The following is an 18,750-nucleotide window of genomic DNA, read 5'->3' on the forward strand; positions in this document are numbered from 1 at the left end:
CAGTCAAATGTACATTCATTCACCAAATGCTTACTAAGCAAAAATGCTATGGACCAGGAACTGGCCTGGGCCCTAGGAACACAAGGGTAAGTCCCAATGTCTCCAGGCAGACAGCAGGTGGAGGTGAGGCTGATAGGATTAAGGCAGGTAAATGAGATGAGACACCCTGGAGCCCCTGGGCCCTCCCTCCACTCCTACCCATGGTTGAAGCCAGCAAAGGGGTGATCTTCAGAGCCCGGAAAGCCCCTCACATTCTTGGACCGACGTATGGCTCTATACCTCTCTTGGATAGAGGCTTGAAGTCCAAATCAACTTTCCCATTTTGGTAAAAGGGCAGGCACTCTGGCACTGACCAGGGCTGCCTTGACAGAGGATGGCTTTTAAAACTTTCCATTTGAAAAACAGTAAATTTCTAGCCCTCAAAGAAAATCATTTGTTGACTCAACATCCCATGTCAGGCACCGTGGAAGGGGCTGGGGCTATGAAGATAGATGAGACAAGGTCTCTGCTTAGAGGAGTTTACATTCTAATAAGGGATATTAGAATGGAAACTAAGGGCAATAGAGTGGTACAGATGATGTGATAGAAATACATAAAGCAGCCAATGCAGTACCAAGAGGACAGGTGATTTCTTTCTGGAAGGGTCAAGGAAGACCATACAGCCACATTAAAGTGTTAAAGACTGCCGAGCCACATTAAAGAATACTAATGCTGTACACTCACCCCTGGCAGCGAGCATTCATAAAACACCCACGGCGTCAGTGACCGGGGCCCATGGGGGTAACCAAACCTCTGAACCTACCTTCTGAAGCTTTTCTTCTTGGTTGACTCCCAAATCAAAGTTTCTTTCCAGGCCTCCACAGACAGCTCCCGTGCATGTGTTTTTCAGCAGAATCAAGTAGGTTTACTGTCACTGCAAGTGTAACCATGCATATTGGGGCTACATTGCCCAGGCACATGCAGTCAGTTCTGTTCACTGGGAGGGAGAAGGGGTAGACTGTACTCCCTGGCCCCTAGGCCCTGAAAATCTGCCAGGAGCAACCTTCCCTACCTCTCCTTCCCTCCCCCCTCCTCTACCTACCTATCATCTCCAGATAGAGACGGTGGTGCCAGAAAGACGGAAGGGGGCTGGGTTCCTGAGTTGCCACCTGGAGGAGAAACCCCCGCCTGCAATGGCCCATGATGTGATCTAGTAACACATTTCTATCGCGTCGTCATGAGATGCTAGCATCGTCGGCTAAGGCAGTCAACGTACCCTTAACTAATATGGCAGCCCGAGGATAACCTTTACGACCATGTTCCATCTCAGTAATGGTGGGAGTTTTTCAGGGCAGTGGTATGTGACTACCCAATAAAATTCCCAGGAGACAGGTTAAAGATGAGACAGAACAGAGAGGGTAACCCACAAGGCAAATACGGGCTCAGGAAAAGGCCGCAGAATCATGATGGATTCTTTTAATAAATAAACTTTTCTATGGAAATACATGTACTCTTCTCCAGAAGTGGTTTTCCTCCAAGTTAGATCTCTCCTTCTCTCTCTCTCTCTCTCTTTTTTTTTTCCAAACCCCGTAACAAGACCATTACTCAGGAAACCCACTCACATTTTTGAACCACATGTGAGGCTACTGACTCTGAATCTGAGTCCTGGGTTTCAGTGAAAATAGGCCCCGGAGTAGTTCCACATCACTGAAAGCTCAAACGTGCAGGAGGCCATGAGGCTTGGTGTGTGGGGAGATTCTGAGCCTGTGTGTCATGGTGAGTCCAGGGCAGCGGAAAGGACTTCAGAGCCAGCTGATACGACATAATTTTGTTCGGTTCTGAGAACGCCAAAACATCCACAGGGCTGTTTCAACAGGAAAAGTTAACTGCAACCACTGCTGCCTTTACAAACACAAATAACAAAATCGTCTTGGAAGGGTTCTTTCATGTTCAAAATCACCCGAATCACATCCTCCCTTAACCAATGAACTTGGGAAGCAGGACAGCACAGGACCCAGCCGTACAGCAGCTGGAATGGTTTAGAACAAGGGACTGTGTGGGTGGAGAGAAATTCAACTGAGACTCTGCCCCTGAGTGTGACTCAGTGGCCTCATCTGTGAAATGGACATAGTGATGGTAGCTTTCTCACAGGGCTTCAAAAAATAAAGAAGATAATGTGTGAGGGGCTGAAAACAATTCCTCGAATAACTTAGTATATTACATGGCTCTTTAGGACAAGCACGCCTCTCACCATCTCCAAGGGCCATCTTGGCATTCTTGAATACATTTGATAAGAGCATCTGAAGCCGGTGCCTGTGCTGGGCTGGCTCAGTTTCCCCAGGGTGACACCTGAACTACCCCCTCCCATTCCACCCCCAACAGTCACAGACCTTGGGATATAAAAGAGGTGCAGCCTGTGACCCAAGGAGGACCCTCATGCCATAGGCATATGGTGCCAAACAGGAGCTGATCCTCTAGATCAGAGCCCTGCACTGCCCACACCTGGCTTTCGACTTTGGTTCTCTGCTACCAAGTGCATCACAAAACCCACACTAGCGGGTTTCCCAGCAAAGCAATGCCAGGGCCTGGTTCACATCCAGTGGAAACATCTGCAGTAGTGCAATCTGTGCAAATCTGTTGCACTAACACTCTGTCTGAAAAGCTGGCTACTTGTTCTGGAACCAACAAGTCAATTTGTACAAACTGCAATATGTAAGTACACCTGGGCAGGCACCACTTGTGAACACCACTGAATGCCTCCGTGAACCAGCTGCTTTGTTCGCCACCGGGCATAAGAAGAGCTTCCTCCGCAGGGCTGCACTGACAGGTCCTTGCTGTTGGTGCCTGGTGGTTTGGGGAAGCAGAGTGACGTGATCGCAACAGTTATAGACTTGCGAGTCACAGTGCTCTGCCACCTAGCAGCCCTGTGCCCTTGAGAAGTCACCCTACTATCTCTGAGCCTAAGCGTCCCCACGAAAGGCAAACCTGGTCTAATTGTTGCCATGGAATGATCAGCTCCCATTCCACCTTCCCATTCACCAGCGAGGGTCTTCATGGAGGAGGGACTCTGTGGGCTCTGGACCAGTGGTTTCCAAATGAGGCTCCAGGCCTCCTCTCTGCAGCTTCAACGAGAGAAACTGCTTTTACCTCTTTCATATGGTGGGATACTATATAAAATTTCATAGTTTAAAAAATGCTATTTCTGCTTAAAAAATTTTTTATACACTGACCTAGGATATCCGAGAGAAAAGATGATTTGCAGGATATACAGAAGTTGCAGTTAGTCCAAATTTCAGTCGTTCCACTTACTGTGTGACAAGCTACTTAACTTATATCTGAGTTTCAATTTCCTCATCTATAAAGTGGGGAATATAGGTGAAAGTTTTCAGCACATAAGAGTTCAGTTCCTGTTTTCCTTTCTTTAAGAATAGATGGGAAGGAAGAAGCCCTTAGCATATGAGAGCAGCTCAGAGTAAGAAACCATAAAATAGGACAAGCTCTGGAAGATCTGTAGATATTATTCACCATTTGTGTGTGTGTGTGTTATTCCCACATTTTCCATTATCTGAAAGACATCATGTGTTCATCAACATGTTCAAGCTGGAGACATTATCTCCTACTCCATGGCCACGCTTGAGGGATAAGACTGACCTCTTCAGGGTAGGGCAGGTGGGGCAGCCCAGAAAAGCAGTGGGAATTGGGCCAAGTGCCTGGAATCACAGTCAGGAAGGAAAGAGCCCAAGCAATCAGCCTGGACCAGGACCATCTGGGCCTGGCAGGAGCCCTGGTTCATTGCCCAATTGGTCCCAGCACCAAACTAAATGTAATATGCCTAAAGCCCTTCAGGAAGCATCTCAGCTGTTAAAATATCCCCATTGATACAGAAATCTAGATTCTGGACCTCACTTCCCTTATCCCAATTTAGTTTAGAATCTAAGAGTATGGTTCTTAGTAATTCCTTTTATCTTATCAGAATTTTACTAGCTTTTGATAGTCTTTCTTTCACAAATGTGATGTAATACACCTGAACATTTGGGTACTAGAAGATATGCTTTTCCTGGTACCTGGGTATCTCTCCATCAAAAAAACGGAGGATATCTTATAAAACTGAGTTCAGAGCACTGGCTTCTCCCGCTTCTTTTCTGTCCTAAACATGCAAACAGAAAGGAACAAAGAGGCCAGGAAAGGAGGCTGTGACGTGGTGTGAGCCTGTGACGCAGTGTGGGAGTCGGTCCTGGAGAGGCCTGCAGAAAAGAAGGAACTGACAAACCAAGATGGTGGAAAGAGAATGGGTTGGGTTGGGGGGGAAGATGGGAGTACATACTAAAATTCCTGTTGGGGTCCCAGAACTGCTGGAAGTAGAACCCTTATCTGGGTATTGCCTAGAGCAACCACAGCTTTTTTGAGCATGTTATGTTTTGTTTAAAATAAGGAAAAGAAGCGCCAAGAGAAGGGTGGTAAAATGGTAACTGCCTTCCCCTCCTAATTCATTCCCAGGAGCCCTTGACACAACCCTTACAAAGATCTCTGAGCAGACTAACTTAAAAGCGTGGCTTTGGGAAAAACTAAATGTCACAAGTATAAAATCACAGCCTCTGGGAAGTCAGCACTGATTTTAGGTGGTTTTAGGGTATAATTTTGCCCCAGGAGACCAATAAGACTAGCACCAGGGATAAATACAGCAAGAAGCAAACAGTTCTTTAGATTGTATGTTCTCTGATGGCAGAGGCTACATCTAGGATGCTCTTTGAACATGCAGTTCTTAAAGCAGACACTTACAAAATGTTTACTGAACGAATTTGTCTTTTCCTACCCAGAAACAACCAGTCTTTACAAAAATCCCTTTATTGAGTCTGTTCAACTTTCTGATATAGTTCCATGTAAGCACTGAGAAGAAAGAGAGCGGAACAAGCCTAGTGAGATATCCACCCAGCAGCAACTCAGCCTCTATAAATTTAATTTTAGAAAACAAATGAATCTCAAACTTTCCTGTAATTTTTTTAAGAGAAAAGTAGGAAAGGAATAGTTTTAAGTGATTAGAGTATCTCTCACATTAGCTTCCCATGACCCAGTGCCTCTTAAGGGCAGGGGAGGGAAAGAGATAAAATTTACTGGTTATCTTTTACAAGCAGTACAAGCCTACAATCCCTGGGATAAGGAAACTTACTAGCTCTTGATTTGAGGACAATTCCCCAAAGGCAGTGCAGCCACTAAGCCCCAAAAGGAATAAGTTAGCCCTGATGAGCTGAGGAGGCATAGATCAGAGTTCAGGGCACTGGAAGCAGCTGGAAATTCTGAAAAGGGAAACCAGAGTGGAAGCATTTGTGCAGAGAATGGCTGCAGAAATCTGTAAGTGAACCCACCCAGTTCACACAAGGCAACATCACCCAATGCTTACCACAGTGGCCACTGCAAGGTTGAGAAAGGTCGCTGCACTGGGAGACATCAGAGGTTCAGCCCAGGAAAAGTGAAGAGAGCTGTTTAACTCCTTGGGTATCCAGCTGAGATGTAAAATATCCTGTGAATTCATCCCCCATAAAAGGGCATGCCTTAGAAGTAAGGACTCCACTGTGAAAACTATTTTCTTTTTTTTTTTTTTGCGGTACACGGGCCTCTCACTGTTGTGGCCTCTCCCGCTGCACGGGCCTAGCCACTCCACGGCATGTGGGATCTTCCTGGACTGGGGCACGAACCCGTGTCCCCTGCATTGGCAGGTGGACTCTCAACCACTGCGCCACCAGGGAAGCCCTGAAAACTACTCTTGATAGCTACAGACAAAGCCTGAAATCAAGTCCTGACAAGATTTTCAGAGAAGAGATAGTTTGTAGATAGAGTCCCATCAAGTTAGAAGATCTTGTAAAACACACTGAACTTGCCATAATTCATCCTAGCAAAGCATAAAACCAAAGCTATACAAGCTCAAAGTGATCAGCCAATATACAGCTGATTGCTGGAATAAGAATAAACATTCTTCCGAGGAAGATAACATATTCTAAAATATCTAAAACATGTCATTTACAATGTCAAGTATATATAATAAAAAACTACTACACATGCAGAGAAATAGGAAAATAGGACCCATATTGGGGGAGAAAAAAGCCATCAATAGAAACTGAGCCTGAGAGGGCCCAAATGTTGGGTTTAGCAGGTAGATTATAAAGCAGCCTTTCTTTGTTATGGGAAAAAAGGAAAGTTGCTCAAAGGATTAAAGGGAAATATTCTTTTAGTGAGTGAGCAGACAGAAAGTCTCAGCAGAGAAATGGAAGCTATATAAAAGAACTAAGTGTAAATTCTAGAACTGATAAAATACAATAACTGAAAAGAAAATTCACTGGATTGACTCAACACATACTGGAAGACAGATCACAGGGGAGAAAAGAAGAGTTGGTGAAGCTGAATACATATTGACATAAATTTCCAATCTGAAGAATAGGAAAGAGATGGATTTTTAAAATATTAACAGAGAATCAGGGATCTTTGGGGTATAGTAAGATACCTGACCTAACATACATGTAATAGAAGTCTGAAGAGAAGAAAAGAAAAAAAAAAAAGCAGAAAAAAATATTGTAAGGAAAAAGCACTTCTAATAATAGGAAAACACTGACTTAAAAATCCAGAAACTCACTGACCCCCACATAGAATAAACACCAAGAAAACCACCTTCATCAGTTTTATAATCAACCTGCTGAAGATGAAAGATACAGAAAAGAATCTTAAAAGCAGCCAGAGGAAAAAATAAGAATGATGACTGACTTATCATCAGGAACAATATAAGCCAAAAATCAATGGAATGACATTTTTAAAGCTCTAGAATAAAAAGTAGTAACCTAGATTTCTATATACAGTAAAAAAATATATATATATATACTTTGAAAAGCAAGGTGACTCCAAGTTTGAGCCAAGATGGAGTCAGAGGGACTGGATTTACCCTCCAGCCTGAAATAATATGTGCTTCACACACATATGTATTCACACACATATGTGAACAGTTTTCAAGATATTGAACACTGGGCAATGAAAGATGAAAAAAATGCAGAAAACCCTACAACTGTTCCAGCTTTCTGCCTAGGGATTGCTTTCAAGCTTCAGTGCGGGGAGGGAGAACCCATGTGGAATTCAGCAGACTCCTTGAGTTGAGGAGACAAAGTTTAAAGTGTGGCAAGGGCAAGGGAGCTAAAATTACAGCACAGAGTAATAGAGAGGAGAAAGCTGCATGAAGAGAGAGCTCTGGAGATATGCATAGGGTCCCCATAGAGTCCTAAGCTGAGGATGGATCATTGCATGCCTATGAGAAAACTGCTCAAGCCTGAGGAAAGAACCACCTGAAAGCATTAGAGGAACAGTTCTCAGAGCTCACGCAGAACCAGGAATAGTCCTTATTACCACCTGCTATGGTGGAAAACATAATTCATGGAACAATAGGTTGAGGAACCAGAAGGGTTTTGCTACAACAGTGAGATAAAGTTAGTTATAATGTAAATATTGCTCTGGTTTCACCAAACAAAGCTTAAAGGCAAGATCAAACTCTTACCAAGTAATTTAATAGCATCCCCAAACAAAGCACAATAATATTTAAAGGTATACAAAAGTATCCAGCACCTAACACAATAAAGGTAAAATTCACAATATCTGGCAACCAATTAAAAATTACATTAAAAATGAAAGACACAGAAAAGAATCTTGAAAGCAGCCAGAGCTTTTAAAATTATCAAGCATACAAAGAAGCAAGAAAATAAAACCCATAATAAAGAAAAAAATCAATCATAACTAACCTAGAATTTATGAAGATGATAGAATTAATAAACAAGAATATTAAGACAGATATTTTTACTGCTTCCATATGATTGATAAAATTGAAGAAATATTGAGCAAGTTGAGACATGGAAGATACTTTTTCAAAAAGTAAAACTTCTAAATATGAAAACTCTAATATGAGATGAAAAACACAAATGGAAGAGATTAAAAGCAGAACAGAAATTGCAGAAGAAAAGATTAGTGAACTTGAAGACAGAAATAGAAATTACCCAAAATGAAACACAGAGGAAAAAAAACTAGGTAAAAAATTAACAGAGGAAAAAAATTAGGTAAAAAATTAACAGAGTACCAGTGACCTTGGGAAAACTTCAAATGGCCTAGCACACATGAAACTGGAGTCTCCCAAGGGGAGAAGGCAGGAAGGACAGGAAAAAAAAAAAAAAAGTAATGACTGAAACTTTACCAAATTTAGTAAAAACTATAATCCCACAGTTTCCAAAAGTTCAATGAACATCAAGAAACAGGCAGTAAACTACACAAAGGCCATAAGCAAATGGCTTAATGCCAGTGATGAGAGCTCCACTCTGGCAGCAGCAGTAGGTAACTGATTCCAGTAGCAGTAGGTAACTCTAATTTCTAGATTTTTCCCCTAAGTTTTCAGAACCCCATCACTGCACTCCCTCAGAGGTAAACTGTCCAGAACCTTCTCTCTCTTCAAGTCTCTGTCCCAGCTCTACAGGGGATCTCTCCTCTGTGGTCTTGAGGCATCAGCACCAACACCAGACAGTGCCTCTTCTTCAGTGGTCTGTACCCAAGCTCCCAGGGCCCTTCCTTCTTCAGGCTTCTAATTGCTGATAAACCCAACCCCTTCCCTGTGCAGCCCTAGCCCAAGGGATGGGGGTTGCTTTCTCATTATTACTACCTCCGTGGTATCACAGTGTTTCCTTTTTGCCTGTTTAACCAATTCCTTATGTTAAATACTGTTTAAACAACAAAGAAGGATGATTGCACCTTTTTTGGGCAAAAGTATAAATATTTTTAAAAATCATTTTATAGAATTTCAAAGATGTACAGAGGAGTGCACATATAAGCTAAGTAGCCAGAGTTGAAACACGTTGGTTCTTGAGCTGTTCTCTCAGTTTCCAATCTACCCCTTTATTCCCATCTTTGTGATCTGGGGCTTTGCCAGGTGGGTGACCAATAGATTCTGTCCAAAAAGTGTGCTACAGGGACACAGGAAGCTAGAGGGGAAACAAGGGACTTGCTTTTTTTCTGTTTTATTTCCTGTTTCTATCAACATCACCCTAATAATAGTTCTTCACTCTATAAGTAGTGATTGATTGCCTGTAGGTCCCAGTGACCCCGCAATCCCAGTAGCAGCCTCCTTGTTCCCTCTCAGAAATTCCAGTACCAGCTGCCTGGGCTGCTCTCCTCTGAGGTCTGAGTCCCAGCTCCATGGATTTGCTGAACTATTTCTTCCGCTGAATTCTTTTCTGAATTCCTGAGGCAACAGCACCAGTTAGGCTGTGCCCCCTTCTCCGAGGTTTACCAGTTGTGGCGTCTTTCCTCCAAACTTCTCATCCCAGTGGCCTAACTCCTCAGATGTCGGGATACAAACTCTCCCTCAAGCTTTTAAATTCCATTAATCCCAAGTCTTCTCCTGGTCTCCACATCCCAGAGGGAGGTAACTACTTCCTGCAAGTACTACCTTGGTGATATTTTCCTTTGGAATTTTATAGCATAAAGACATACTTATAAATGATACCAATTCTTTTCATGTCCGATATGCTATATTACACACAGGTAATTTTAACTTTTCCATGCCAATTTCTTTTGTCTTATACCTACATTTTCAGAGATTTTCCATAAGGGCTAAGTTATAAATGTGCATCAGGGCTTATGAAATGGGAAGGATCTACAATAATTATTATTCCCATGTTTGCCTCCCTTTGTCCAAGGGACGACGTTACGGAGAGACTGAGAAATGGAAGACAAGAGATTCTCATATCCCTCATGATTTGGGGAGAGTCAGCCTTTAGGAAGCTAAGCCCCCTCATCTATAAAATACAACTCACAGATTATTGTAGATCTCTAACAAAGCGTTTATGTGGAAGCACTTTGTAATCACAAACGGTGTGTAAGTTTGTTTTTACTAGATGGTAAAAGAAAAGATGATGAAATAAGAGAGGTGAAAAGAAGAGAAACAACTGAAGAAAGTATTCTAGAGAAGTTTCTACCCACTCAGAACTCCACTGGGAATCAGTTAAAAAAAAAAAAAAAAGGAAGAGCGTGGGCCTCTGTTTTTCCCATTCCATGCAACCCTGATCCCCACTCTGCACACCAAAGGTCCCTTTTGCCAACGAGACAGAAGCCATTTATTAATGTACGGCAAATACTGTTTATTGCAGACTTTCCAGCTGACTCATGTGAAAAAGGCACTATGAAAATTAATGAATCTAGATAATCTCTCTAAATGGATTTATGTTAAAATATACAACATTCTTACATAACATCTGTTTTATATATGTGAAATAATATAACATTTAATGACAAAAATCATGTTTTCAAAAATAACATTTGTTGAAGGTTAAGTCTCTTTCTTTTCTCTACCTAGAATCTTTCACAGGATTAAAATATGTGTATATTATTTCTTATTACCGGAAAAAAACTTGACACAGATAAACTCATAAAATGGCCCCAATTTGCTCTTAACTACTTATATCAATATTCAGAACTGAGGCCTTCATTAAGCAGAATACTGTAACACACACCAATGCAGGCTATTTCCGGTGACAGAGTTTGAATGTATATGACCTCTTTTACACTTGTGCTTTCTCGTATATAAGAACACAGCATAGATAATAAGAAGAATATAAACCGAATCAAAATACAAGCTATACAAGGAATTGGGATCAACAGAGCCACGACAGATAAAATGTCTCGGGAATGCTCCAAAGGTTTCTATTTGTATGTCCAAGGCCTTGTTGTATTTTACAGTTCATTCAATGTTTTAATCTTTTTTAAAAACTGTTGGCATTAAGAACTTTAAATAAATCTAAACATTCTATTACGGAGTATATTGAAGAAGAGACCTAAGTAAGCAGAGGCTAGCCTTTATAAAGGAAGCTACACCCTGGATGATACATACCATAGTCACAGGCAAAACTGAAACTGTTTAGATTTTGAATCATGGGCAATATCTCTGTTTTGTTGCAATAAATAAACTCACCACTGTCAAAAAAAAAAAAAGTCTGCTTAGGCATTGAGATGGGGATGAAATACTTAATCCAATAAAGGACACCTCACCTTGGTAAAGTAGGCAAAATATTCCCAAGGTGAGAAATTCTGTTTAAAATGTTTTCATTTTAATAAAAATAACGGGCCCAGGAGCAAGTCGTCTGCTTACTTATGTTTGCGTTGTTTCTTTATGGCGATAAATTCTGTACACCAAGAAATGAGAATCTGACATTCCCTTCATGTCTTCTTAAAACAAAGCACGTTGGAATAATGCCAAGAATAATGGAGTTTAAGAACTAATTAGTGACTGCTTCCCTCATCAAAAGATTCCACTCCTGAATCGCTAGCAGCAGCACTGATTTTTTCCTGTCGTCTTCGCATGATTTCTTGCAACTCAGAGCTGCCGTTGTTATCCTGAAAAACAAACATGGTTCGGACGAGACGGTTACTGGTTTGTGAGGCTGCAAATCATGTCATGAAATGGCTTAGGCTAAAAGTTCTTTGTGTTTTTCTTCTCATGTCTCTAAGGGGAAAACTGAAGGCCGCCCTTCATATAAGTGATGATGCTGGACTTCACTAACATCACATTTTCACTTATACTGTCTTAAGGCAATTCATTCACCATGCCTTTCACTTGAACCTGTTAAAGATAAATCAGTAATGCATGTGGAATGCTCTAGATTCCCTGGGGGAAAGAAGAGATTGTACAAGAAGCACAAAAAGATGGTAAATTATCCAAGAATGCTCTTTAGGTCAAGTAAGATACTCATCTATCTACCTTAGGGGATTCTAAATCAGGCCCAAAGCCCCTTCTTCAGAAGACACCAAGTTTCCTCATACCAAAGGGTTCTGACCTTCTGACATCTTGTTGGCTTTTGTCCTTTCCAAACCTGGCCTACAGTCCCTACGCACCCTCCTTATTCCTCTCTCATCTACAGAAATCTCTGGCAACACAGGTGAGTAATATGAACATGAACTAGATGCAAGAGAAGGGCATGATGGGAAGGTGCCTGGGGAAGACGAAGAACCTCAGGTAGGAAGTCTCTGCCTTAATTCACATCCAGAGGAACAGGAGCTAGAGGCCAGGAGCACATGGGAAGTCAGGGGAAATGACAGTGATAGGGAGTCTGGACTGAAGGAATTCAGAAAGGTTAGGAATATGGAACTTTCTATCATAACCCTTAAGGAGGAATTTATACATTCTCAACAAAATTAGAAGGTATAATGGCAACAAAACTGCCTCAGAAAAGATATAATCCCGACTCACATTCAATATACAAAAAGGCTAATACAGAATCAACCAAGATGAATGTCGTAGGAAAAATTTCCAAGGGAAATATAATTTCTCCTGAGTGAGAATGGTTACAGGGTTGTATGCACGAAGCTATTTTACTGAGTTATTTAACTGTTGAATTTATACAATAAACCTGCTAGAGATAATTACGTATTGATTTCACGCCAAAGCCTATACCCTTTCATTGGAGTCTAAGTTTAATTTTCATGAAAGCTATTGAGAGCTGTGAGATGTAACAGTTAGAAACTACTACCCTTACACAGCCCACGTTAAGTAGAGTAGGATATTGAAACCTTAAGTATAGCCAATCTAGAAAACATTTACTCTTTTTCTTTCATAGAAACAGCTATAACTAAAGAATTACTCTTCATGGCCCGCTGTTTTCAATGATCCCTATCTAATATTTTCCCTCTGATTATTTATATGTATAAGCAGGCCTAAGGCACACAGCCACAGTTTTAAGACTTTACAACCTCTAACCTGCTAGAATCTCCAAACTAAATATTAAGGACAGGTAAAAGAGTTCTGGCCTCTTAAGTCATTTACTCACCCGAAGTAAATGAGTAAATAAAATTCCTACAGAGGTAGTGCACGTAAAATGAGAACATTAGGCTTTTCGTTAGATATCCAAAAGTATATGAAGCTCAAGCTTCATGTTATAGGAGCACTTATAACAAATTACTCTCCCTGAAAATGCTCGCTAAGGGTCTCCAGTGACAGATTACTAAAGCTGAATCAAGTTGAATTCAGCTCTGCATGAAAGGCAAAGAAAGCGACCTATATGGACATAAATATTGTTTCCAGAGCTTTCAAATTGCAGTCCATACTCTTGGCTAATGTAGAAAAACACCACCTTAGGTTGAGAAGTCGTACCTCTAATGCAGCTTTCTGTACAGTAATTTGGCTAAAGACTCTGGCCCCTTCAGGGCAGACGGTTCTCAGTTCATCTTTATTGAGAGAGAAAAGTTGTGCACCATTTAATACTCCAAGACTATTGACAGTTCTGAAAAAACAAAAGGAGGAAAAGAGGGAAATAGAGCATTAAAAATACTGTCTGGATTTGTGGTTGCCAAGGAGGAGGGATGGACTGGGAGTTTGGGGTTAGCAGATGCAAACTATTATATGGAGGACGGATAAACAAGGCCTACTATATAACACAGGGAACTACAGACAATATCCTGGGCTGAACCATAATGGAAAAGAATATAAAAAAGAATGCACACAGGTGTATAAGTGAGCTACTTTGCTGTACAGCAGAAATTAGCACAACATTGTAAATCAACTATACTTCAATAAAAACTAATTAAAAATAGGGCTTCCCTGGTGGCGCAGTGGTTGAGACTCCACCTGCCGATGCAGGGGACACGCGTTCGTGCCCCGGTCCGGGAAGATCCCACATGCCGTGGAGCGGCTGGGCCCGTGAGCCATGGCCGCTGAGCCTGCGCGTCTGGAGCCTGTGCTCCGCGACGGGAGAGGCCACAACAGTGAGGGGCCCGCGTACCGGAAAAAAAAAAAAAAAATTAAAACAAACAAACAAATAAATAAATAAAATACTGTCTGGATAAAACAAAAGAAAGATTTCTGGTCCTGCTACAACCTCTCTTCTCTAGGTGTTCCATACACTGGAACTCATAAATGCTACTAGAGTGCTTAGGGCAATGACAGGGGACGGTCATGATAACGACCCTGAGGCTATATAAGATAATTGATCATGAAGTGTCAAAAAAGAGTCAACTGGGTTTATTATCTTTACTGTGCATTACCAATTTCTTGAAATTTGGTGTTTCGTAGAAGGAATGGATAACTTTCTAGTAGCCGGGCAACTGACTAACCAGTGTACCTCATGTTTTCAGTCACACTGGGTGAGTTTATAATGTGTCAAGTGCTCTTGAATATGTATTAGTCAAATAGTTCAAATACATATATTCAAATATGTTTACCAAATACACAAGAAAATGTTTACAAGTTTTTAATTATAGACAAATAGAAACTTCACTGTGGCTTTCCTAAAGGAAAGCTCTATTAGATCATAACCTACAATAAGTAATGTCACCTATTTTTCATTTGCCTGGGATCTCTATGCTGCAGCGGGAGAAAAGGTTCTGCTTTATGTCCTCTGCGGTCTGTGGGGTCTAGGTAAGACTACAGACCTATCCTGTGTGACCCTCTGAGGCAGAAAGACAGCCACCAGCCTCAAAGCTGCCAAGAGACTGCTTGAGGGACCAATGATGAACAGACACCACCATCTAGAAAATGGGGTGCCATCAAATGATAGTTATTTCTCCTTCCTCCAATTTTTTTTTTTTTAGCTAAAAATGGCTAGAGTTATTTCCTGAGCATGGAAACAGATGCAGTTCGGGTTCTCACATTTTCTAAGAGTCACTTGTGACATCTTAGTGATCAAATTGAAAACACTGCATGTTATACACACAGAACTGTAAAGTATCCCCAGAGAGACTTACACAGGGTTGAACCCCTTTGACTGCAACCATGTCTTCACATCCTCTGGGGTGGAGTCATAAGTGATATTGACAACTGGCACATTCTGCCGTGGCACGTGGAACTTCTTCTGGGCGGCGCTCCGACCAATGGTCAGTCTGTGGATGAGTTCATCCTGCACTTCCTCCATCTGAGATTTCCTTCCTAGATACCAACACAGAGGAGGTTAGTTTTGAAAGCCCTAACAGCTGTTGCTCTTCTAGAACCCCAGTGCCAAGAATCCTTTGACCTCAACAGGACTTACGATCTAGTATTCCTACCACCTTTCCTTTCATCCTCACCAAGTATAAACTCTGTGATCAATTATTAAAATCACTCCCTGTCTCTTCTTTCTTCATTGTGTTCATCTGGCAAGCCCCCCCACCCTTGTTAAATCTCACTTTCTGCTTATTCTGTGCTGCACCTGCACGCCAAATCGAACACAACAATGCTGAGTGAGCTCATGTTAAATTCATGATCATGAACATCCCCTGGGCTGTTAATGGTCTGTGACATTCATACTACATTTCCTGAGGCCAGTGGCTTTCAACTGGGGGAAATTTTAACCACAGGGTACATCTGGCAATGGCTAGAGATACTTTGGGATGTCACAAACAGGGGGCAAGGGGCAAGGAAGCTACAGTCATGCAGTGGGTAGAGGTCCGGGATGCACAAAACATTCTGCAATGCACACAGGTCACGTTGCTACATCAGAGAATTATCTAGCCCCAAGCGTCCACAGGGGCTCAGGTTGAGAAACCCTGCCTGGGACCGTATAACTGTCCATGGTCAGACAAGTATTTCCTATCTTCTTCCTTCTGCAAACCTCCAGCCCCCAGTCCTCAGTCCTCTCCCTGAGCTGATGATTTCACTGCAGAATTTCTGAGTAAATAAAGAAGTTAAAAGAAAACCTCCCGAAGTGCCCCCAGCAGCTCTCCTTACCACTAGCACTTTCCCCGTACACTCTGCCAGCCTTCCTTCTACTACATTATAGATGAACTGTTTCCACTCTCCTCAGGCCAGCCCCTCTACATGTGCACTAGACTCCGTGTCCTCTGTCTGTTTGAATACTTTGACAGTAATTTCCCCCCTGCTTCTCCCATGTTATCAATTTTCCTCTTTTACCGAATCATTTCATCCGCTTACAAGCATGCTATTATTTTATTTCTCTCATGTTTAAATAAGCCCTTTCTTAACCCCACATCCCCTGCCAGCTACTGCCCATTTCTCTGCTCCCCTTTTAGCAAAACTCCATGAGAAGCTGTCTATACCAGCTGACTCCAATTCCCATTCTCCAATTTCCTCTTGAATTCACTGCGATCAGGCTTTTGGCCCCATCCCTCCATGCCATTTTGCTAAACTCCAATGGTTGATTCCCAGTCGTTTCCTCATTTAATCTATCAGCAACATTTGAAGAAGGCGCTCCCTCCTTGAAACACTTTCTTCTTATGGCCTTCAGGACACCACACTCTCTGATTTTCCTCCTGTCTTACTGGCCTCTCCTCAGCATCCTTTTCTCAGATGCTCATCTCATCTCCCCAACTCTCCAGGACACAGTCCTTGGACCTCTTCTGTGTCTGCACTCACTCCATCAGTGACTGTTGTGCCTGGTCTCCTGGTTTTAAATGCCATTTAAAAGCTGATGACTACCCAAATTACTTCTCTAGTCCAGACTGGTCCTCAGAACTCTAGACCAATATACATCAACTGCCTATTTGATATATTCATTGGATGTCTATTAGCTATCTCAAACATAACATGTTCAAATCTGAATTACTCATCTTCTTCCTGAAGCTTACTTTTATGCTAGACTTCCCAACTTGGTAATTCTATTTTTCCAGTTCCCCCAACAAAATACCATGTAGGTATGCCTGACTCCCCTTTGCCCTCGATTATATCCAATCCATCGGCAAATCCTGTTGGTCCTACCATTAGAATACACCACACAGCCCAATCACTTCACTCCATTTTTTTCTATTAGCAGCCTGGTCTGAGCCACCAGCCTATTTACAGGTCTCTCTGCTTCTACTCTCCATGACCCCACTCTTCACTCTTCATCCTTTTCTCAATATAACAAAGTGATGCATTTAAAATGTGAGTCAGATACACACACGCACACACACACACACACACACAGATACATTATTTGTATATCACCTTCAAGAATTAAGTGCAAAGAACTGATACAGTAATCCAATTAACTAACTTGGCAAGTGACAGTGACCTGGTCACTAAGGAAGCTTTTGTGACCATTGTTCTGATTGTTTTTCTCAGGGAAAGTATTTTTAGAAAGTGTTTGGTGCCCCTGGGAAATAAATGAAAGTGTGAAATAATCAAATAGTGTTATTTCAGCCTAATTTTTTTTAATGCCTCAAGTACTCAGGAAACCTTTTGAAAAAGAAAGAAGTCAAAAGAAAGAGAAATAAGAGAAGGGAAGGGAGGAAAGGAGGGAGGATGAGGGGGCTAAAGAGAGTAAGAGGGAATATTATTGATTGTTACATTTAAGTAATACAGGACATGCATTTCATTAGTTAACTCTTTTAAATCAGTACAATGTAGTCACACTGCCATACAACATAGGAGTACATCTCAAAGAAATACAAGAGAAAAAGTATAACCACACTAAAATAGTTATCTCCTTATCTGTTGACTTAGCCACTGTGGGATCATTTCCAGTCCACAGCATAACCTCTTTCCAGGGAATATAAAAACCTCTTCTAATGTGTTCCTGGTTTTGGTTTCCATTTGCAATGTTCTAGCACATAACAACACACCAGACTAACTTTACACCTCTTTCTAAAACAACACTTCTGAACACAAAAGATTAAACTCATATAAAAGGACTAACATTTCAAAGGAAATGGAAGACACGCAAAACAACTGAAGCATTGGTATCTTTAAAAGTGATGAAGAGAACCTTTTTGAATCTTACGACAAGTCAAACTGAATAGCTTATATGACACAGGGCTCCAACCAGCTAGTTTGAATAAACGCAGTAAACACTTCAGAAAAGGAGCCGGGTTCTCGCTACTTGTGACATTTTAAAAATAGGCCTGTTACTTTTCTCCCTTGTTCCTAGCTATTTGGTAACATTTTTATGGGTGAGTATTCAATTTACAGCTCCTTCCATTTTACTCTTATCAGAAGTCTAGGCCATAAGCAGAGAACGCAAGTACCACAAAAAGTATATTTTGAAACAGACCTGGTTACCAGTAAAGAAGCATGTCTGTTTGGTTCTAAAAAGACTGTTGAGAAGCCCCAATACTCGTTCAGTAGAAATTTCTTCAAAAAAGTGCTCAAGAAAGAAAGCTATCAAGAAAATACTTGTTTTATAAAAAGGACTATAGTTAATGTCAAACTATACTTCTGAGCTATCTTTAAAAGGAACGTTACATAAGTAAATGCAAAATTTTATTAGTTTAAGGAAACAAGTACATGTGTAAATTTGGGGACATATGTTTATGTTTTACATACCAGTGTCACCCTTTGACTTAAGAAAAACAGACTTGAAAATGATGAGTCACAATTATCAGGCGGGTTCTGTATCTTTAAAGTATCCTAACCATGCCTCTTTCCCATTAGGTTATTCTTAGTTTCTTACACTAGGACAAAGAACAAACTGTCCCAGCCCACAGACTGTTCCAAAACTGGGCCTGGATGCCTATGAACCCTGATCCCAGGCCTGGAAAAAGAGTGCCACTGTGTCAAAGATTACCGCGCTGACGTAACAAAGAAGGGAGATGTTATAAACTTGTGGGAAGAATGAAGAAAGTTTCTGAGAGGAAAATTTTCCTTAGGGAAATCAATAAAAACATTTACAGAACTTTCTCATCTCAAAACTATGTCTTTCGTGTCTGAAAAAAAATAAAAGCATCTTTTCAAAAAATACACAAAAATATTTTAAAATTTAGTTGCCAGTTATATTTATGCACATACACTCTCATACACATACATGCACAGGCATAGTTGTTTTTGCCACACAGAAAGAGCTAATCATTTTTCCAAAA

The 18,750-nt window shown here is 41.3% G+C and overlaps 1 protein-coding gene across 2 annotated transcripts in view; it reads right to left on the reverse strand.

Moving 5' to 3' along the window:
• Window positions 1-10,032: 10,032 nt before the first annotated feature.
• The window catches only part of EPS8 (epidermal growth factor receptor pathway substrate 8), a 192,231-nt gene continuing 183,513 nt past the window's right edge, over window positions 10,033-18,750 (reverse strand). Inside the window, exons 22-24 of one of the 2 annotated variants that reach the window (XM_029204630.1) lie at window positions 14,728-14,908; window positions 13,139-13,268; window positions 10,033-11,385 (exon numbers count right to left, since the gene is read on the reverse strand). In XM_029204630.1, coding sequence (XP_029060463.1) covers window positions 11,272-11,385; window positions 13,139-13,268; window positions 14,728-14,908 — 425 coding nt within the window. In that variant the 3' untranslated portion in view covers window positions 10,033-11,271. The remainder of the gene's footprint in view (window positions 11,386-13,138; window positions 13,269-14,727; window positions 14,909-18,750) is intronic. The other variant, XM_029204631.1, reaches the window with a different exon arrangement.

The sequence above is a fragment of the Monodon monoceros genome, unplaced genomic scaffold, assembly GCF_005190385.1.
Source record: "Monodon monoceros isolate NGI ecotype Baffin Bay Population unplaced genomic scaffold, NGI_Narwhal_1 Super_Scaffold_6, whole genome shotgun sequence".
Lineage (NCBI taxonomy): Eukaryota > Metazoa > Chordata > Mammalia > Artiodactyla > Monodontidae > Monodon > Monodon monoceros.